The sequence below is a fragment of the Schistocerca gregaria genome, chromosome 2, assembly GCF_023897955.1.
Source record: "Schistocerca gregaria isolate iqSchGreg1 chromosome 2, iqSchGreg1.2, whole genome shotgun sequence".
Lineage (NCBI taxonomy): Eukaryota > Metazoa > Arthropoda > Insecta > Orthoptera > Acrididae > Schistocerca > Schistocerca gregaria.
Window position 1 is genome coordinate 744,144,504 of NC_064921.1, and position 22,477 is coordinate 744,166,980.

Below are 22,477 nucleotides of genomic sequence, written 5' to 3' on the forward strand. Positions count from 1 at the left end.
GCCATTTTTCCACTTTCACACAGCAAAGTAATAAAAAGTAGTGCTTCATTCTCCTTCTGTGGCGGAGATGAAAATTAAAATTCAGCATACATTCAGCAAGCAAGTACATCAGATGAACAGAGGTAGTGAAACATATGAGAGTTTCAGTGTTTCAACTGTGGAAGTATGATTCGGTAAAAGTGGAAAATAGAGGCCTTTCTCTGTCTGTGAGCCGGCCGCAGTGGCCGAGCGGTTCTAGGCTCTACAGTCTGAAACCGCGCGACCACTACGGTCGCAGGTTCGAATCCTGCCTCGGGCATGGATGTGTGTGATGTCTTTAGGTTAGTTAGGCTTAAGTAGTTCTAAGTTCTAGGGGACTGATAACCTCAGATGTTAAGTCCCATAGTGCTCAGAGCCATCTGAACCAATTTTTTCTGTCTGTGACGGACAAACACACATGGTCTGGCTTTGTGAGCTGGTTTGTTAGAGCGCTCGGTCTGCCACGTATGTGTGTGTTTTAATTTATTAATTAACTAGAGGAAAATCACACTTTATTCGTAGATAATGAATGTAACATTCACATCATTTTTCCTGTCTTTATCGTAGAAATGTGAGGGACAGTATCGGATTGAAGACAGGTTTCATGTTCACCTTTCAACGGGAAGTGTAGTAAAGTGAACGAAACGCCATGTAAATGTAAGAAAATTTTATTTTAAACGTGAAAATAGAGGACAATAAACGAGACCAAGATATCTCTCACAACCTTAAGACTAATCGTAAAGACTAAGTAGGCAACACACACACTGCAGATTCACCCACCCTGGCGACTGGCAAGTCCTTGTCCCAAGTGTTCAGTGCAGTCACACTCAGTCTTGTATGTACAAGATCCTTGTAGAGGACACACAACCGTATGGCGCTGCCTGGCCCCACGCACGCACGCACGCACGACCGCACCCACCCACCGCCGCACGCTGCCTGTGGTCGCCCTCAGAGCCATCCATCGGCGTCGTGTGACCTGCGGTTGCCTCGTGTCACGCTGAGACGCGGTATCGATGCACGCAGAGGCTCGTCTGGGGGATCGTGTGGTGAGTTTTTCTAACCTGTGGCTAAATACCGGCTCACTACCGTAGGCTGGGAGCCTAAATGTCGGAAAGAGTTAATAATACGTAGCTGCTTTTGGCAGCCGATCACAGCGATACGCTCTCTGGTCATAGCTGAAAGCCAAAATAAAGCTGTTGCACCGTTAACGGTTAATACAATTTCTTCGATTAAATGGAGCTGTCGAGGCAACGAAAAGATGATGAAGATAATGTCGAATAGAGAATGCACTCAGGGAATAGTTAATAGGGTAATGACAAGTAGTATGGGGGCAAAAACTGCAGACAGAGATCAGGACTTGAAATAGGTTGCACTGGTTATGCAGAGATAAAGAGACTTGCACATGATAGACTTAAGTGTAGAGGTGAATCAGAGCAGTCAAGCCAGTGCGATTACAGGGGTGCAGTTGTTGAGAACGACCATTTAATGTATTCTGACAGGACAAATATCTTATCTGTCAAGGAGATCGGGAGAGGAGGTGCAGAAGTATCTGACTCTGCCACTGCAAGGTAATAAATATTTGTTCTGTCTCCCCAAGTAAGATAATGTACTAATAATATTAAGCTCGAAGTAAAAAAAGCGTTTTCTATTGCATCACGTGATTCCTAATGTTTTAACACTGTGAAACGATAACCTGCGTATCGACTGCACTCGTATAAACTCACTGTAAGCTAGCATTAATGGAAAACTCCAAGAAGAACGACGAATCAACTGGTAGTTGTCGACATAAAAAAGGAAAAAAAAGCTTCAAATATTTTTACCTACAAATCTAGTATCGAGGCTAAATACTAAAACTGTGAACCGATAACGACATTAAATCATGTTTATGAGAACGGAAGACGGACTGTGATTAGACAGAACATCGTGCAAATGAACGGAGTAACTGAAGTTATTTGGAGATGACTTTTTGTTTCCAACATGTTGAGAAACATGCTTATTATTTCCTATGTCACTCCAGACTTAGCATGGCAAAAGAGATCGAATTTCAACAAAGTAATATGTTCTATATTATTAGTTTTATGCTATCGCAACAACCAAAGCTGTAAAATCAATATGTATGAACGTTACACTTTAGTTTCTGTTGTACTTGACGAAATGAAAAGATTATAATACATTTTACACGGGTTGATTTTATTTCTAGCTTGGACTGTTTCTCTATTGAGATGCTGAGTGTGTTAAGAAAAGTTTGGCAAAGAAACTGAGCAGAGGCGTTAAAAACTACTTCATTATAGCTGACAGAAAACTGATAATCCCTAAGGTTTCAGATACGCCGCAGGATGTAGTTAACTTCTTCTACTGATATTTCGATAGTTTACCGTCAAGCCACAGTAATTAGAGTTATCGCGGCAGCGTCGACGTTGGCATTTGCTATTCAGTCAGCTATTAAGCACATGCAGCAATCGGAATTAAAACTCACATAGACAAAAACGAATTCCAAAAATGTTAAAGGTGCAGCATTATATTGTGAATGCTGTGCCACTGAGACACAAAAGCTTCTGGGCGTTTGACATAATAACTGACCCCGTATTGTTGTTGACTGTAATATGACGTTTTCCTTGGCGCTGAATTAGTATCTGTAGTTGTTCGCGCTTGCTAGCTGCCTACAATAATTGAATGATTACTCCATTCTACAGTATTCGACTCACTCAGAAGACGGCTGAGAGAATACAGCCAAAATGTCATTGCAGTGAGGGTCCTACACTAATCTTTACGCTTCAGATTTAGCGATTACTCAGTCAAGATGCATATGACTTTAAATTCTGTGTTCTGTCTTTCGGCAGGTCATGTCATGGGGAGAGCCTCGTCAGAGAGGTCCATCGCATGAGCGTGTAAGTAACTGATTCCAATGGTGGTTTCACGGTGCCTTCTACTGATGATGAAATGATAATTAGGAAAACACAACACCCAGTCCCTCCCCGGAGAAAACCTCCGACCCAGCCGGGAATCGAACCCGGGCCCCTTGCCATGACAGACCGCCGCGCTGACCACTCAGCTATCGGGACAGACGATGCATATGAAGCAATGCAAAATAGATATCTGCGATATCGAGACCGGATGGAGAAGAAGCAATCGAAAGTGGGAAGCGAGGAACGATGTGAGTTGTAAACTCGCACGGATGCACACACACACACACACACACACACACACACACACACACACACACACACACACACACGTATACTGTGAATGGTGGTGGCAATGTGGAGATATCAACAGCCATCAAGGTTGCCTTCCTCTGACCCACTACGAACTGTAAGGTATTTAGTCGTATCTCTGTCATGAAACACAGTGCAGTGTGATGGCCGTAATGTGGAAGAGTGAGGACAGAACGGAAGTCAGAAGATGAAAACGAGCACTTAGACGTTTCGTCTCAAGTAAGCAACGACAGTACAGCCAAGGTTAACGTCCCGATCAGATAGGCAGTTCATTGTGAACAGTGTCATATGAAATTACTCCACGAGATAGTACGGAGAAGCCTAGACGTAATCTCCAGACCAGGAATTATACTCTGCTGTCCCTGCTTCTCTTGGTTAGTTAGGAAAATTCGTTGTATCGACCGGCTCGTATAGCTTTATATGAACCCATCGGCTTTCGAGATAGTGCCATAAATCAGACCAGGATCGAATCCGCACAGCCGTTTGATGAGAGATGTTCTGTTCCATCGGCCAGCGTGAGTGTGGGTTATGGGGTTGTTTAGGCAAATGCTGGTATAGTCTTCAACATCTCCCTTAGAAAACAGGGTACACAAAACGTTAAAGCAAATGAAGGGCTTATTTCAATAGTGGTACAAGTCCATTTTGTTGATTCTGTGATACAGAGTTCTAAAGTTAAAAGATCGCTGAAAAAACTGCACTTGAGATACCAGATACCAGTATATATACCTGAATATTTCCGGTATCTCAACTGCAGATTTCTCAGAGATCTTTTAACTTTAGGACTCTGTATCTCAGAATAAACAAAAATGGACTTGTACCACTATACTTCATATATAATAAGCAGAATTAAAGTTTACACGAATCACAGAACGATGCCGTTTTCATCTTCCCTGCAGAGGGTTAATTGAGGAAAAGCAGGCATCTGGCCATAAAAATAAATAAAAAGCAATTTGCAAAATCACGAAAATAGCGGTAGGATGGCATGAGCACTAGTAAAGATAGCAAATTTCTTACACTACGATGTTTGAAAGAGGCTTCCGCCACGACCTCGGCGTGTGATTAGTCTATGGACTTCGAACATCTTACAGTTTACCGACAGATAACTGGTCTGAAACTATTTTATACGCACACGAAGTGAGTTATAGTGCTTTTGTAGCTATGGCCAGAGAAATGACGCTGTGTTCACTGCGAGCGCAATTGTTCCCACTGTGGTGTGGAGCGGTCAGACACAATTAGAGTTTAATAGTAGTGGCAGAGGATGCACTTCACCAAACTAACAAACGAAACAAAGGAACATTTATTACATATTCTTCAGTATTGAGCAGCGACCCTCAGGGGTAACAGCGGGTAGTGTGAAGCGGTGCGAGGACGCGTGACGTCATCACTGTGTAGCGGCGGCGGCCTCGAGCACGAACCCGCCGGCCGCGGCCAGCGCCAGAGGCAGCGGCAGCGCGGAGGAGGTGCTGGCGCCGCTGCTGCCGGCCACGGAGGCTGCCGACGGCGACGATGACGACGACGACGACGGCGCGGGGGCGATGGTGGCCGCCGCGGCGCCCAGGTTGTGCGTGAGGCTGTGCCGGCGCAGGTCGCAGTTGCGGCGGAACACCTTGCCGCAGGCCGAGCAGTTGTACGGCTTGATGTCCGTGTGCGTCAGCAGGTGCGTCTTGAGGTTGGAGCGCTGGTTGAAGCTGCGCGCGCACACGGGGCACTTGTGCGGCGACTCCTCCATGTGCAGGATCTTGTGCACCGCCAGCGTGCGAGACTGGCAGAAGCCCTTGCCACACTCCCCACACTTGAACGGCTTCTCCTTGCTGTGGATGTACCTGGAGAAACGGAAAAAGAATTACAAATTAGCATCAGTATCACTACTGTAAACAGTCTCTTCGACTGGGAGACTTTCAATCATCTGGTTGATACGGTAATGGTGGAAACTGAATAAATGAATTAGAATTCATGCCATCGTCGGTGAGCCGTAGTTGCGACCGGCTCTTCGAAAAGCGTGCCAGGTGGAGTGCTTTCGCTTCGCGTCTAGTGTTTGCGGTGGAGCTTTCGGTTTGGCGCGCTGTTTGGATCGCTACCGCCCACTGGCGGGAGGTGCAGCAGCAGTACTGTCGCGTGACGATCTAGGCAGTACGTAGTGGGCGGTGACCGGGAGAGGTGGTCGCGCGAGCGGGGCCCTGTTGTTAGGGGTCGTTTAACTGCTCGCCACGTGCTTTGCCCAACCTCTTGGCCTAAAGGGGCTAAGTCTGCCTTACCCGCATGTACGTGGCTTATGAAGCTTAGAAGCGGTTTTGCAGGAGATCAGCGCGTGGGACCGTGTGTCTTCTTATCGGTCGTTGAAACCACTGGCAGCCGTTGGCTCTGATGAGCGTTTGCAAGTGCAACGTGTCCCGGCGTTGTGGTGCAGTGTGAGAAGTTGAGTACTGTTTTTATGTAACAGACTTATACAGGGTGTTACAAAAAGGTACGGCCAAACTTTCAGGAAACATTCCTCACACACAAAAAAAGAAAATATGTTATGTGGTCATGTGTCCGGAAACGTTTACTTTCCATTTCAGAGGTCATTTTATTATTTCTCTTCAAATCACATAAATCATGGAATGGAAGCTCACAGCAACAGAACGTACCAGCGTGACTTCAAACACTTTGTCACAGGAAATGTTCAAAATGCCCTCGAGGATACATGCATCCACCCTCTGTCGCATGGAATCCCTGATGCGCTGATGCAGCTCCGGAGAATGGCGTATTGTCTCACAGCAGTCCACAACACGAGCACGAAGAGTCTCTACATTTGGTACCGGGGTTATGTAGACAAGAGCTTTCAAATGCCCCCATAAATGAAAGTCAAGAGGGTTGAGGTCAGGAGACCGTGGAGGCCACGGAATTGGTCCTCCTCTACAAATCAATCGGTCACCGAATCTGTTGTTGAGAAGCTACGAACACTTCGACTGAAATGTGCAGGAGCTCCATCGCGCATGAACCACATGTTGTGCCGTATTTGTAAAGGCACATGTTCTAGCAGCACAGGTAGAGTATCCCGTGTGAAATCATGATAACGTGCTCCATTGAGCGTAGGTGGACGAAACTAAAATGAGCTCTAACATGGAAATTAAGCGTTTCCGGACACGTGTCCACATAACATCTTTTCTTAATTTGTGTGTGAGGAATGTTTCCTGAAAGTTTGGCTGTACCTTTTTGTAAGGGGTTTTTCAAGTTCTAGTGAAGTGTATGAGTTTCTTCACCAGTGGTATTGTTGGGGTCTTCCCACCACAGTTTTAGTTTGCCTGTGGTAATTGCTGCTTGGTCGGGCCGTTTCATTCACACCTCGATTGGGTGATTTAGGGCCGGCGTCGCGTGCCTCTGTGGTTTGGAGTCTGTGCAGGCACCACCCTTGCTACATCTTCTGGTTTTCGGTAACTCGCGGAGGTGGTGGCTTGTAATGGAAATTTTGGGACTGATCTGCTGTAGCCCTGTAGACCACCAATAATTATTCCGCCTATTATGATTTGAACCCCTTTACACGTGTCACTCCCTCACCGAGCTAAGGATTTTTTTTTTGGGTACTACCTTTAATGTTAAGGTTTGTGTGCTGGCTTATTCACATTTATCTTGTAACAATTGACAGGTGTAGTACAAGTTATTTAACTAGCGAGAGACAACTATTTTAGCTTTAGTACAAACTAGCTACATAAAGGTGTTTTGTTTAAGGAAGTGTTCTCTTATAGATATAAAAAGTAAAATCTTATTATTGAGAAGTTGTTAACGTCATACCTTACAATAACCTTTACATAGAGAAAATTTGCCACCTATTTAATAGAGTTTTTTAATTGTTGTCTTATATAGACATATGTCATGTTAAAATCTTACTATTGGGAAGTTGTTATGGTCATACCTGGCAATCTCCTTTTCATGAAGAAAATTTGTCAGTTATTCGAATTTTTTTAAATTGTTTTTCTTTTAAAATGCCAGACATAAAAGTTTATTATTGAGAAAGCCTTTCTGATAATAAGATAACCTTAGCAGTGGGTGTTATTTCACCAGCACCTCCTGGCCCCTACTTCCACAATAACGTTTTTGGAATAACACGTGTACTTGAGTTGTTGTTTGTGAACCGTCCTTTAATTGATGGTTCAATCGGGACTGTTTTTCCCTGGTAGCTGAGTGGTCATCGTGACGGAATGTCATACCTAACGGCTCGGTTTCGATTCCCGGCAGGGTCGGAGATTTTCTCCGTTCAGGGACTGGCTGTTGCGTTGTCCTTATCATCATCATTTCATCCCCATCGACACGCAAGTCGCCGAAGTCGCGTCAGCTCGAAAGACTTGCACCAGGCGAACGGTGTACCGGAAGAGAGGCCCTAGCCACACGGCATTTCCATTTCCATGGTCGGGACTTGAACCCAGGCCTCCTTGCTTACTAGGCAGAAACGCTAATGGTTAGCATTACCGCCTAGTAAACACGGAGACCTCGTCAAGCTGTGGTTCAAATATTAATTCATTTATTCAGCTTCCACCATTATCATAGATAAAGATGAGGAAATTGAATTACCAGATCTGTATGAAAATATTGACATTTTGAGAGTTATGCCTTAAATGTATCTGTCAGGTGTAGGAGACTGATGAGTGCGTTTATAGAGTCACGTTTCTGTTGTTGCTGAGTATTACAGTGACAAGGGTGAGGACGAAACTCGAGTCTGGCAAATACCCAGCTCCTCTCGAATTCCACCAAAGGCGCCACCATCATCAATCACTTGGTGTCACTCAATGACACACTGCAGAGAGGTTGGCAGCTCAACAAAAAACATGGGAAGGAACCTCTCCCCTAAAAACTTGTAGCGCCTTGACTGAACTGTTCTTGGTTACGGAAACTTGCGATACCCCGTAAATTCCGATCATATTTGAACTCATTTTTATTTACAAGCTGTGTAATCCAAGTTGTTGTTATTCCCAAAGTTTGCCATAGGGAGCAAATTTGCCACAAATATAACTTTTCGTTTATTTACCGATATTTTAATATACTGCGATCCTACACTGTGAAGATTAGATTCCAAATGAATGACAGCAAGTAATAATAAAACAAAACTATATCATTTATTATTATTCTAAAATGTACTTATATTATTAGACAAAACGTGTACTATTTAAATTTTTACAGCGATGCTATCGATACTCAACCAATATTTCATTGTAACCTGAAGTTAACAGCTTTAAGAATATTTTCAGTGACCGGAAAATTTTATCATCAACTGCTATTTTAAGAAATCCTCGAAGGAATCACTACTTATGAAAATCACTCAATAAATTAAAAGTGAATTAATACCTAAAACAGAAAGATATATAAACAAATTTTTGACTCATAGAACGTGCTAGAAGCTACGAGAGCAGTTAGCATGCTTTATATTATCCTTGACTCCTGCAAATTGCCTCAGACTCGTTTTGTTGGTCAAAGGGTTAATATGAGGTGAAGCTCTTTCAATGTGTGGGTTTAGAAAGACAAAGAAACTGTTTTTATGTATTTACGTTCGTTCTGAATCTATGTCCTTCCTTATGATACTGAACCGTGTTTGTGATTCTGGATTGTTTTGATTGAGTGAGAATAAACCACAAATTTTGAAAAGTAGAACTATTGCTTCCAGTATGTCTTAACAAATTTCAGTGACTGTAAACATTTGGTACATACTCTACTGGGAGAGAATCATTACAATTCCACATCTCTAATAAGCACACCTGAGAAATTCCTGGTAGGAACTTGACAACACATGGTGTAATTATTAAATTAAGAGCAGTCTACAACTCTCGGAAATCGTTGCAGCAAGCTTAAGGATCACATATTTCTCGTGGCAGTGCCCCATGGACGCTCATTTAGTTTGATGTTAGGCACTCTCGAGGCAAATCTAAATTTCTTGTCTTAGTTGTTCTGAAGGACGATGACACAGTACAAGGGACAATGCGATTTGGTATCATCTTACTCCGTAGTAAGGTGTTGGAGAGGAAAACTATTATAATCTTACTGGAGGTTTATGTGTCGATCGAACACATCGTGGAATCCCTTATGTTTGAGGTACACTATATGTGTGACGAACAGCATACAGTTCATGATTATCTAGCGAGAAATCGACTTAGAGTTTTTCTTTAGGCGTTTCACTCGGGATTCTCACCAGTAAAAGGAAGTGACTTATTTGAATTGCAAAATAGAATGACATCGACATTGGAGCCAACGGAGGCATTATTCCATAAACAGAAATGCTCGACAAATTACCGCACTATTAAATATGAGAAAAATGAAAAGTGACTCTGTGGAGTGTTCAGTAATTTTGCCATTGTGTGGCTGTCAAAGATTGTCTGAAAATTGCAGTGGGGTGGACTACATAAACAGCATTTCGTCTTCCTACTGGAACTATGTTAAATGGTTCAAATGGCTCTAAGCACTATGGGACTTAACATCTGAGGTCATCAGTCCCCTAGACTTAGAACTACTTAAACCTAGGTAACCTAAAGCGAACTATGGTTCCAGAGATCTTTTCAGGCCTCAAAATCTTTGATGTTTGTATGAAGACTGAAGCGACGAATGAAAATTTATACCAAGGCTGGGATTCTATGCCAGCACAGAGGCTTTGCATGACTGTTCAGACTATCCTAGCACACGTCCCTCCTTGACTCAACCTCCCGTTCACGCCTAAACTCGAACAGCATTGCACAGGCTCTGCAACTGTCCTGGAATAGCACCTCAACACCGTGGGATTCTACCTAAAACCCTGGCATGGTTGCTTCACCAAATGGAACTATGGTTCGAGAGACCTTTTCAAGTCTCAGACATCTATGATGTACGAGGGTTGTTCGGTAAGTAAGGTCCGATCGATCGCAAAATAAAAACCACGGTGAAAAATCAAAAATTGTTATTCGCAGCAGTTAGCCACACGTTCCAGCTACCTTTCTAAATAGTCACCGCTGCGACTTAAACATTTGTCGTGGCGTTGTACAAACTTTCCAGTACCCTCGTCAAGGAAAACAGCTGCCTGTGCTTTCCGCCAATTCTCTACGCTGGTCTGCCTTTCGTTATTTGAGCCAAAATGTCTTCGTAGCCAGCGGTTCATATGAGCAGAGATGATCAACGGAGGGAGCCAATTAAGGGCTGTTTTGTGGGTGATCAAACACTTCCCACTGAAAACGCTGCAGGAGCGTCTTCATTGACCTGCAGAATGTCTTGACGAAAGAAACGTACGAAATTTACATTATGTGGGCCGCATAGCTTCAGCAGGCGAAATCTCTCAACAGATCCACATATTTGGCGGGATACACTGTCGTTGCCACAGTTCGTGCGGCTGCCCCCCTCCCCCCGCCACCCGTAGGAGGGTTTGAGTCCTCCCTCAGGCATGGGTGTGTGTTTGCTGTCCTTAGCGTAAGTCAGTTTAAATAGTATGTAAGCCTAGGGAGCGATGACCTCAGCAGTTTGGTCCCACAGGACTTACCACAATTGTTCAGGCATTTCTACGTGATCACATTGCGCTTTGAACTGAAAAGAGCGACGTGAAGCCATCGACAGGCACACTAAAGACACTGTCCAACACATCTGTGCAAAACTCCGTCGGATTTTCACAGCGGTTTCCATTTCGCACCTAATCCGACCTTACTTTCCGAATACGCCTCGTATACATCCAGACAGAAGTTACGAATGAAAATTTATACCAAGGCCAGGATTCGAACATGGATCTCCCACTCACCAGGCAGATATGCTAACTACTAAGCAACTCTAGCTCAATGGCTTTGCACAACTGCTCGGTTTCGAATCCCTACCTTGGTACGAATTTTATTCGTCTGTTTAGTCTGTATATATACATTTGCTTTAATACCCATGGCCATGCCGGCCAGGGTGGCCGAGCGGTTCTAGGCGCTACAGTCTGGAACCGCGTCACCGCTACAGTCGCAGGGCATGGATGTGTGTGATGTCCTTAGATTAGTTAGGTTCAAGTAGTTCTAAGTTCTAAGGGACTGATGACTTCAGATGTTAAGTCCCATAGTGCCCGAGGCAGGATTCGAACCTGCGACTGTAGCAGTCGAGCGGTTCCGGACTGAGCGCCTACAACTGCATGACCACCGCGGCCGGCCCACGTCAGAAAGAAGTGCACCTATGAAAACTCACATATCGGTTTGCAGTACTCTTTATTTGTGCCTCTGGGTGTTAACTCAGATAATGGTCTGTACACCCGTTCTACACAATGTCTTCTCACATTAAGATGTGACTCGTCTCTTTTCGTAATGTTCCTACGAACGTTCCAGTATCCTGAAGGAAACATACCACGTAAATCAATCAGCAAATTTAGACGATACCGAACTGTAAGGAGCACAGTTCTCCATTTACTCAAGGTCCAGTGATCTCTATGTTTTTGACTCGTTGATAACGAACAGACACTGGCAGATTATGCTGCAAAGATCAATTCCTCTGAGCCCTCAAGCCGCAGAATGCAAAGGAGGGTGCAATTCCTGACACATCTGTTGACCATCTTCTAGCCACCAGCGATCCTGCTCCTCTGATACTGTGGAAAATCGGGGTGGTCATTTACAGTGGTTGTTCACCTTTGTTCTTTCAGTTTATCTTTTTTTTTGTGTCCATTGCCGTTGACTTGTAGACGCTGGTGCATCACATAACACACGTCCCCGTGTCTTTTATTACGTTAAAATTCTGGTGGTATATAGCCCAGCAGGGCTTGTACCTCCCGTGTACCTGGTGCCGCTGTGGGACAAACATAGAGGGAGACGCGGAGCTAAATTCCAGGTTGGGCGAGTGCGAAGCGCGGCCGTTGTAAGGCGACACCGGGCGCTGGCGCAGCGCCGTCATCGCAGCGACCCAGCGGCCGCCCACGGCGCCACGGACACCCGACACTTGTCGCCCGGCCCGCGCATAAACGCTACTTTTAAGCACCTGGCCAGATGCGGCCAGCGCACGCGACCTGGCCCCAGCAGCGTACGTAGCACCACAAAAAGTTCCTCGTCGCAGAAGTCTTCTCGTGTCAGCTAAATGTCGTACGGTACGGTTGGCTGGACATCCCGAGGATAAGTTAAGCCGCCTAATCGGAAAGATTTTTCTTCTTTTGCTTTCAATGGCACGTTTCCTTCGCAAAGTGCGAGAGTTGCATGATAAGTGTAGACGTTAAGTGCAGGTGAATATGATTGGCGTCCGTGCGTGAAGGTATATTGCGTGGTATAGTGTCTGTGTTGTATGATGATGAAAGAACAGAAAGGGGAAGACCTGGTGCTGGTTCGCAGCAGCAGCGGGGTCAATGAGCTTCAAGGCCCATTCTATGGAGTGCATGGAAGTGAAACATGGACAATAAATAGTCCGGACAAGAAGAGAATAGAAGCTTTCTAAATGTGGTGCTACAGAAGAATGCTGAAGATTAGCGGTTTTTACGATATTTTTGGAAAACCTAATGAAGCACTCTAGGAACAAAGTATATTGCGGAGACAAGTATATTGCGGAGACATAGTGCTACTTGAAGGAAACAAAAGAAAAACTCGGAGTAGGTACTAAAATCCACGGAGAAGAAATAAAAACGTTGAAGTTCGCCGATGACATTGTAATTCTATCAGAGACAGCAAGGGACTTGGAAGAGCATTTGAACGGAATGGACAGTGTCTTGAAAGGACGAGATAAGATGAACATCAACAAAAGCAAAACGAGGATAATGGAATGTAGTTTAATTACGTAGGATGATCCTGAGGGCATTAGATCAGGAAATGAGACAACGTAGTAAATCAGTTTTGCTATTTGGGGAGCAAAATAAATGATGATGGTCGAAGTAGAGAGGATATAAAATATAGACTGGCAATGGCAAGGAAAGCGTTTCTGAAGAAGAGAAATTTGTTAACATCGAGTATAGGTTTATGTTTCAGGAAGTCGTTTCTGAAAGTATTTGTATGGAAGTGAAACATGGACGATAAATAGTTTGGACAAGAAGAGAATAGAAGCTTTCGAAATGTGGTACTACAGAATAATGCTGAAGATTAGATGGGTAGATCACACAGCTAATGAGGAGGTATTGAATAGAATTGGAGAGAAGAGAAATTTGTGGCACAACTTGACTAGAAGAAGGGATCGGTTGGTAGTACATATTCTGAGGCATCAAGGAATCACCAGTTTAGTAATGGAGGGCAGCGTGGAGGGTAAAAATCGTAGAGGGAGACCAAGTGATGAATACACTAAACAGATTCAGAAGAATGTTGGTTGCAGTAGGTACTCGGAGATGAAGAAGCTTGCACAGGACAGGGTAGCATGGAGAGCTGCATCAAACCAGTCTCAGGACTGAAGACCACAACATCAACAACAACAGTGCTACTTCTACAAGTTTCACAGGAGAGCTTCTGAGAAGTTTGGAAGGTAGGGGGCGAGGTACTGGCGGCAGTAAAGCTGTGAGAATGAGTCGTGAGCCGTGCTTGGGTAGCTCAGATGGTGCCGGCGTGGTAGCTCAGCGTGATCGGTCAGAGGGTTAACTGCCCTCTGTAATAATAAAGCTAAGTGGAGGTATCAACGATGAACTTGAACGGATGTCATGGTACATCCGCACCGAAAAAATGCAACGTACAAAATGAGATTCTCCAAAAATAAGTAAATAAATGGTATAGCACATGCCAGTAAAAGGCAAAAGTCCCGAGTTCGTGTCTCGGTCTGAGTACAGTTATAATCTGTCGGAAAGTTTCAAGGATTTTATTGCTTCCTGCAATAGGCAAAAGGTGAAATTTGAACCCAATTAGAAGGCAAATCAATTAAAAAGTTTACATTTTACGTAAATTTGTACTAACTAGTACAATACTTACACGGAAGTCAGAAGGAGATCGTAACTGCAGATTCGGAATTATCTCACAATCGACTCGTTTAGTTACCAATGTTCACTGGAACTTTTATGCTCTAAGGTTTTCTTACAGTTCATCTTCATTTTGGAACTTTTATGCTCTGTTTTCTTATAGTTTATCTTTATGTTTCGTAAGGCCGTGACTGTTTCATTAAATCTTGGGCATGCAACAGCATAAACCTTATTTCTTCATCTAGTACAGTTGAGAACCAAAGGAATTGGTACACCTGTCTAATATCGTGTACGGCCCCAGAGAGAACGCAGAAGTGCCGAAACACGACGTGGCATGAACTCGACTAATGTCTGAAGTAGTGCTGTATGGAACTGACACCATGAATCCTGCAGGACTGTTTATGAATCCGTAAGAGTACGAGGTAGTGGAGATCTCTTCTGAACAGCACGTTCCAAGGCATCCCAGATATGCTAAATAATTTTCACGTCTGGGGCGTGTGGTGAACAGCGGAAGTGTTTAAACACAGAAGACTGTTGCTGTAACGACTCTGTAGCAATTCTTAACATCTGAGGCTTCGCATTGCCCCGAAGTGCCCAAGTCCGTCGGAACGCACAATGAAGATGGATGGATGCAGGTGATCAGGTAGGATGCTTACCTACATGTCACCTGTCAGAGTCGTGTCGAGACGTATCAGGGGTCCCATATCAGTCCAATGCATACGCCCCACACCATTACAGAGCCTCCACTAGCTTGAACAGTCTCCTGCTGACATGCAGGGTGCATGGATTTATGAGGTTGTCTCAACACCCCTATACGTCCATCCACTCAATACAATTTGAAACTAGACTCTTCCGACCAGGCGACATATTTCCAGTCTTCAACAGTTCAATGTCGGTGTTGACGGGCCCAAGTGAGGCGTAAGGCTTTGTTTTGTGCTGTCATCAAGGGTACACAAGTGGGCCTTCGGTGCCAAAAGCCCATATCAATGATGCTTCGTTGAATGGTTCGAACGCTGACATTAGTTGATGGCCGACCATTGAAATCTGCAGCAATTTGCGGATGGGTTGCACTTCTGTCACGTTGAATGATTCCTTTCGTCATCGTTAGTCCCGTTCTTGAAGGATCCTTTTTCGGCCACAGCGATGTCGAAGATTTGATGTCTTACCAGATTCGTGATATTCAGGGTACACTCATGAAATGGTCTTCAGAGTGAGCTGACTGACTGAAGCCACAGCACGCGTTCCATTCTTGTAAATCGCAGACAGAAACCCTGCGCTACCGGCCACAGGTACACAAGCGCCAGAGACGTTGAGCGGATGCAAAGAAATATGTATGAAATGAAAATTACAGAAACTGTCGTATTCCACTATTTGCCTAAGCTGAAACCGCTATCTCTATTAATTAAATTCTTCGACAAATGAATTTCAACTGCTCCTTTCACCACCGATTCCCAGAAAGATGAAGTCACAGCTTTAATTTCGACATTTTCATACTATTTAGAGTGATCGATATCGACGCTCTGCCTCAGACTGTTTATTGGGCTATACGAACCGGGTGTAGTTACGATGTTCTGCTCGTCTTTAGTGGCCTGTACGGGTCCTGTTCCAGATGTACGAAAATTCACATTCGGAGGTGATATTTTAAACCTTAACCCTGCGGAGCTTTAAGTCATCTTTGCAGGAGCCCAAAAGTGCTGTTGTATTCGGAGTAGGGCGGACTGGTGAGTATCTGGCCTATTTTCGACGGCAGGCGTCCCTCGTACGGCAGGAAAGCACGGATTTGAATATTTCTGTTTATTATTCCTCGTTTCTTACATCCGCCTTAGTTTGTATTCGTAGCGTGTAGCGTATGCGTTGCGGAGAACACCCATCAGCTTCAAAAACTCCCTTTAAATGTAGAAACTGATCCTGCAGATTGTTCTCGTCATCAGTGTTATGTGCTCTGTGAAGCCAAGTTCTGAGAACACTCATCGTCTGGGAAGGCTGGCTTAGCTATTTGCTTATGTCCATATGAGTGGCTACAGCCGGCCGTTGTGACCGAGCGATTCTAGGCACTTCAGTTCGGAACTGCGCGACCGCTACGGTCGCAGGTGCGAATCCGGCCTCGGGCATGGATGTTTGTGATGTCCTTAGGTTAGTTTGGTGTAAGCAGTTCTAAGGGGACGGATGACCACAGATGTTACGTCCCGTAGTACTTACAGCCATTTGAACCATTTTGAGTCGGTCACCGGTAAACTGCCGGTCCCAAGGTCTCATCAACCCTGTGACGAAGCGAAACATCTAAAAATGGAAGTCATCTTTTCGATTGTAAACTGAATACTTTCACTATGGTTCAAAAATGTTATCATGTACTTTTACCCTATCTGTTTCCGCTGCTATTTATGATATATGTTACATACAAAATGTTCCACATAACTCTGTCACCTCATATATTTCGGAAACGAAAGAGAATGTGAGTAATGCAGTTGGCCAAAGATGCACCTGTATCAGGAGATCTCCAATGCCCAGGAACGCACCATTCATAAATGTAAACAAACACTTCCAGCACAAAACCAACTATTTTTAAAAAATGGTACTGTTTATTTTTTCTTCGGAGATGAAAACTAGAGATACTGTCAGTGACTGCAGAATTATTTTCAGTGTCGTAAAACTTATACCTTCTGAAATACGTAGACTTTAAAGGGTGGCAACGGCACCATAGTTTCTGCAGTAATGCGTAGAGAAAGGGTTGCATTCAGGACAGCGCAGGCAATCCGCATTACGGCATTACTGCATTACTGCAGAAACTATGGTACCACTGCCATAATTATATCTAAGTATTCCAGAAAATGTAATGTCTAGAGCAGTGAAACCAAATCTGTCGTCACTAATTGTACCTCTCATAGCATGTGCTATTTAAAAAAAAACGCACCTTTGTGTTGAAAGTGATGTTTGTTTATATTTCATGATTGTGCATTTCTGCCCACTGTGTGAGCCCTGACATAGGCGAAATTCTGGCCAATTGCATCTTTCATATTTTGCTTAATTTCCGATGATGATGATAATGATGTTTGGTTTGTGGGACACCCAACTGCACGGGCATCAGCGACCGAACAAAGTCCTAATTTTTTCACTCTCCAATTCTGTACGTATTCCAATCTATCCATTATTATGAATGATGATTAAATGATAAGAACAACACAAACACTCAGTCCTTGGACAGAGAAAATCCTCAACCCGCCCTGGATCAAACCCGGGATCCCGTGATCGAGAGGCAGCAACGCTAGCCACTAGACCACGAGATGCGGACTCGATTTCTGAAATGAGGAGGCAGACTTGGGTAATACACCTTGTACATGTAAATGCAGAGTGGCCCAGCAGCAACGGTCAATATTCAGGGATTCGAAAGAAGCGGTCATTTGAAGCAAAAACCTTCATGTGGACATTCCCACTGTTCCGAATGATTTCCGAAACAGAAGGCATTTCATGAACTTTTGTTTTTAAACGCCCGCATTTGTCTTACCCACCCAGCTTCTTTTATGTTTTATGCTAGCCCAACTTACCTCGTTGCTTTCAACCTCTTTGCTCGAGATGTTTTTCTGCCAGGGATAGGAGGGAGCCAAAATTAAACCCTCTTGGACTCACTTTGTGGTTTCTTCCCAGTCACTATATTCTTCTTCCTTTTCGATGTTGTTTGAATCATTCAGCATAAGATTTACATAAGTAATAATGCACATTAACTATGTCTTATCTCGGAAATCATCGGAATAGAGCATATCTCCATATGTAGTTTTATGGTTCAAAAGAGCGCTTCTGTGGTATCTCTAAATATTGACCATTCCTCCTCCAAAACCGTGCATAGACGTGCACTTTCTTCGTATCTTGATCGGAAAGTGCACCCAGTGGCGTCTCCAGTAGGTTATTAAACTACGGGTATTTGAAGTGATAGAGAAGGTTAATCGAGACGGTGTTTGCACCGCGTGAGGGACATGCGGTGACCGCAGACCACCAGGAGAAACATGTATGGGTACGTCTACAAGCTCGCACCATTTGTCGGCGCGATACACTGCCGTATTTCTCGATCGGAGCGCCAGCGCCGGCAAGGGCGAGGGCGTGGTCCGCTCGCCGCAACAATACGGGCCGGCCCAGCCCGACCACCGGCGCGACGAGCAACGGCGGGGTCGGCGCTGGCGATAAATTCGATACTCGAAATGTGGAATCGATGCGGCTTACATCAGCGCCGTCGGCGCACGGGAGTCCGCTGACAAACGGCCTACAATTCACTTGCGAGCGCGCCGGTACGGCACAGCGCGCCGTGTTTTACGACCGGTACCAAGGAAAGGACGGCCAGCCGGCCCGGCGAACGGTATTCGAATCGGGAGGGCGCGGGCGCTCGCACCCTATTCCAAAATTATTTTATGGCCGTCCGCCGGCGGAAATTATGGGCGACATAAATTAGACTGGCCGACGGCGCGCCGGCTCCAGCGGCTGAGGCTCAGCGCGGCTGCCCACGGCTTGGGACCATCAGCCAGGAAGTCCTCCACTTTACTGTCCACCTAGGGAACCGCGCAGAGTGCCTAGAGTTTCCATAAGTAAGCACATACACTGAGGCGAAAAAAATCATGGTATACCTCCTAATATTGATTCGCACCGTCTTTTGCCCGGCGTAGTGCTGAGGGGTGGACTCAACAAGTCATTGGAATTCCCCTACAGAAATATTAAGCCATGCCGCCTCTATAGCCGTCCTCGATCGCTAAAGTGTTGCTAGTGCAGGATTATGGCCCATAAATGTTCGATGGGACTCAAGTCGGGCGATCTGGATAGCCGAGCCGGCCGGGGTGGCCAAGCGTTTCTAGGCACTACAGTCTGGAACCTTGCGACCGCTACGGTCGCGGGTTCGAATCCTATCTAGGCATGGATGTGTGTGATGTCCTTAGTTAGATTTAAGTAGTTCTCAGTTCTAGGGGCCTGATGACCTCAGAAGTTAAGTCCAATGTTGCTCTGAGCCATGGATAGCCGAAATATTCGCTCCAATTGTCCAGAACGTTCTTAAGACCAATCTACATCTACATCTACATCCATACTCCGCAAGCCACCTGAAGGTGTGTGGCGAAGGGTACCTTGAGTATGTCTATCGGTTCTCCCTTCTATTCCAGTCTCGTATTGTTCGTGGAAAGAAGGATTGTCGGTATGCCTCTGTGTGGGCTCTAATCTTTCTGACTTTATCCTCATGGTCTCTTCGCGAGATATACGTAAGAGGCAGCAGTATACTGCTTGACTCCTCGGTGAAAGTATGCTCACGAAGCTACTGAGCATGTTTCCTGCAGAGTCTTCCATTGGAGTTTATCTATCATCTCCGTAACGCTTTAGCGATTGCTAAATGATCCTGTAACGAAGCACGCTGCTCTCCGTTGGCTCTTCTCTATCTCTTCTATCAACCGTATCTGGTACGGATCCCACACTGCTGAGCAGTATTCAAGCTGTGGGCTAACAAGCGTACTGTAACCGACTTCCTTTGTTTTCGGATTGCATTTCCTTAGGATACTTCCAATGAATCTCAGTCTGGAATCTGCTTTACCGACGATCAACTTTATATGATCATTCCATTTTAAATCACGCCTAATGTGTACTGCCAGATAATTTATGGAATTAACTGCTTTCAGTTGCTGACCTGCTATATTGTAGCTAAATGATAAGGGATCTTTCTTTCTGTGTATTCGCAGCACATTACACTTGTCTACATTGAGATTCAATTGCCATTCTCTGCACCATGCGTCAATTCGCTGTAGATCCTCCTGCATTTCAGTACAATTTTCCATTATTACAACCTCTTGATGTACCACAGCATCATCCGCAAAAGCCTCAGTGAACTTCCGATCTCATCCACAAGATCATTTATGTATATTGTGAATAGCAACGCTCCTACGACACTACCCTGCGGCACACCTGAAATCACTCTTACTTCGGAAGACTTCTGTCCATTGAGAATGACATGCTGCGCTCTGTTATCTAGGAACTCTTCAATCCAATCACACAACTTATCTGGTAGTCCATATGCTCTTACTTTGTTCACTAAACGACTGTGGGGAACTCAAGAAAGACGGCATCTACCTGTGAACTCGTGTCTGTGGCCCTCTGGGTCTCGTGGACGAATAACGCGAGCTGGGTTTCACACGATCGTCCTCTTCTAAACCCATGCTGATTGATACAGACTAGATTTCTAGTCTCCAGAAAAGTCAATATACTCGAACATAATACGTATTCAAAAATTCTACAACTGATAGACGTCAGAGATATATGTCTATATTTCTGCACGTCTGTAGGTCTTCACATCATACCACACATTCTGAAAGGTCGAAGTCATCTTGACTCCTCTCCTAACTGGGAACCGTCCGTCAATGTATTGCTTCGTTACCACTCTATCGTCATCTCATCATCTTCATCAGAATCATCCCCTTAATGTGCACCTATGGGCAGAAATCATCATATGTCACATTTTAATATTGAAATGATTATTTTCTGACAAGACAAAATAAATTTAAGGGGGAAACTGCATCCTGTTCTGATTGACGTTGAGATGAGACAGCAAAGCCTTTAAAGGTTAATACACTGTCCTTACTGCAGCTTAAGCTCACAGGTGGACGGTTACATATCTTGCAGAGTGGTTGACTCGACTTTTTTTACTGCAATGATTAGTCAACCTCATGTACCTGCCTTAACAATTGAAGTTCTTCTACAGTAACAAAAATGGAAGGTCCGTCGTTCTGGTCACAAACGGCCTAGTCAGGACCTACCGACAGCAGTGTACTTTTCTGCCAGTGGAGTTATTTGAATATGGTATGGATGGGTGGAGGGAGGTGTGCATACCGCTCTCCCGGCCGATGTTGGTTTAGCTGACCAGGCGCCGCTAGGTATCAATCAAGTACATTGGCATAATGAGGTTGAATGTACCCGTTCCAGTCCTCGCATCGAGTCGGCCGTTGTGGCGGAGCGGTTCTAGGTGCTTCAGTCCGGAACCGCGCTGCTGATACGGTCGCAGGTTCGAATTCTGCCTCGGGCGTGGATGTGTGTAATGTCCTTAGGTTAGTTAGGTTTAAGTAGTTCTAAGTCTAGGGGACTGATGACCTCAGATGTTATGTCCAACAGTGCTTGGAGCCATTTTTGAACCTTGCATCGAGGAAAAATTCCTCGTTTTACCGGGAAACGCACCTGTGCTCGCCACATGACAGTCAGCTAGGCTGACTCTTCTACAATGAGGTCTTTATCGACAGGCCAACTTTTACTGAAACTAACATGAGGCTAGTTAATATTAGATATACAGTACTGAAAAACATTTTGCTGTGCGCTCAAGACTTTGTGTGTGTGTGTGTGTGTGTGTGTGTGTGTGTGTGTGTGTGTGTGAATGATCTGAACCGAAAACTACTTTCTCAGTACTCTGTTGACCCCAGAAAATCACTCTCTACAGCCATCTGCATTCTCAGCGCAGGTCAGTATGGCGTGAATTGTGAATGGGGCAACGCAGTTTGTGTACATTGCCAACATACCTCGAAGGGTCGTCCTTCAAAGCTTACCCTGCATTTTCGCTTTACGGCTTGAAGAGTTACCAGCACAGGAAGCTTCCGGCCGAATTGTCGTACACCAGAACGAACGATGTTATTCGAGCATTTAATCGCTACTTTGATACACGAAACACTGAAGTTTTGCGTTGCATTGGCCGCCACGATCAACAACACCGGCTGGCGGCTGCTACCTACACATTGTGGCTCGTAGTAACGCCGTGGGGAATGGGCCACAACTGCTTGCTGTCTTTTATGCAGATAACTCGGAGGACTGTCTGGATTCAGACGAAGCAAACTACTTACACGATCGATTTTCCCCCTAGGCTTCGTCTGTTATGACTTGCTCCCATCTTCCCAGAAATTTGCGCGAATATATGGGTAGGTAAATAGTTGGAAATGGAACCTGGATTGCTGATGGGTTTTCTTCATCGTCCAACGCAGGAGTTCTCTGACGCCTGAAGATTGTCGTACTGGAGTGTGGAGGTGGCCTGGTCGCATTGCATGTGTCATTGATGGATTCACTTGGGAGTTGGCGTCAGTCCTGTTTTGAGCCATTATGAATAGCAGATGCCTCTCATCGCTATCTGTGCACATTTGAAGGCTGTGAAGGATTGGGGTGGGAGTTTCCAGTCTGTTTATTAGCTTTAAAGACAACATTTCGACGATGGTTTCGTCTTTCGAGACGACTGTGCGCGAGGATGCCATACGCACAACGCGAACACCTTTCTCCAGGAGATAGAAATCAATGGAAAGGAATGAGATGAAATGATCGTATGGAATTTTGGGCAGGAGGTCCCGCATGGAGTTGTTCGCCCGCGTAGTGCAAGTCTTCTGTTTGCGCCACTACACCGATTTGAGTGTCGATGAAGATGAAATGAAATGATTAGAACAGCACAAACACTCAGTCC

The 22,477-nt window shown here is 44.9% G+C and overlaps 1 protein-coding gene across 1 annotated transcript in view; it reads right to left on the bottom strand.

The window, feature by feature from the left end:
- Nucleotides 1-670: 670 nt before the first annotated feature.
- LOC126334922 (protein odd-skipped-related 2-like) overlaps nucleotides 671-22,477 on the bottom strand; it is a 209,391-nt gene continuing 187,584 nt past the window's right edge. The window contains exon 3 of the mRNA XM_049997644.1: nucleotides 671-5,056. Coding sequence (XP_049853601.1) covers nucleotides 4,615-5,056 — 442 coding nt within the window. The 3' untranslated portion in view covers nucleotides 671-4,614. The remainder of the gene's footprint in view (nucleotides 5,057-22,477) is intronic.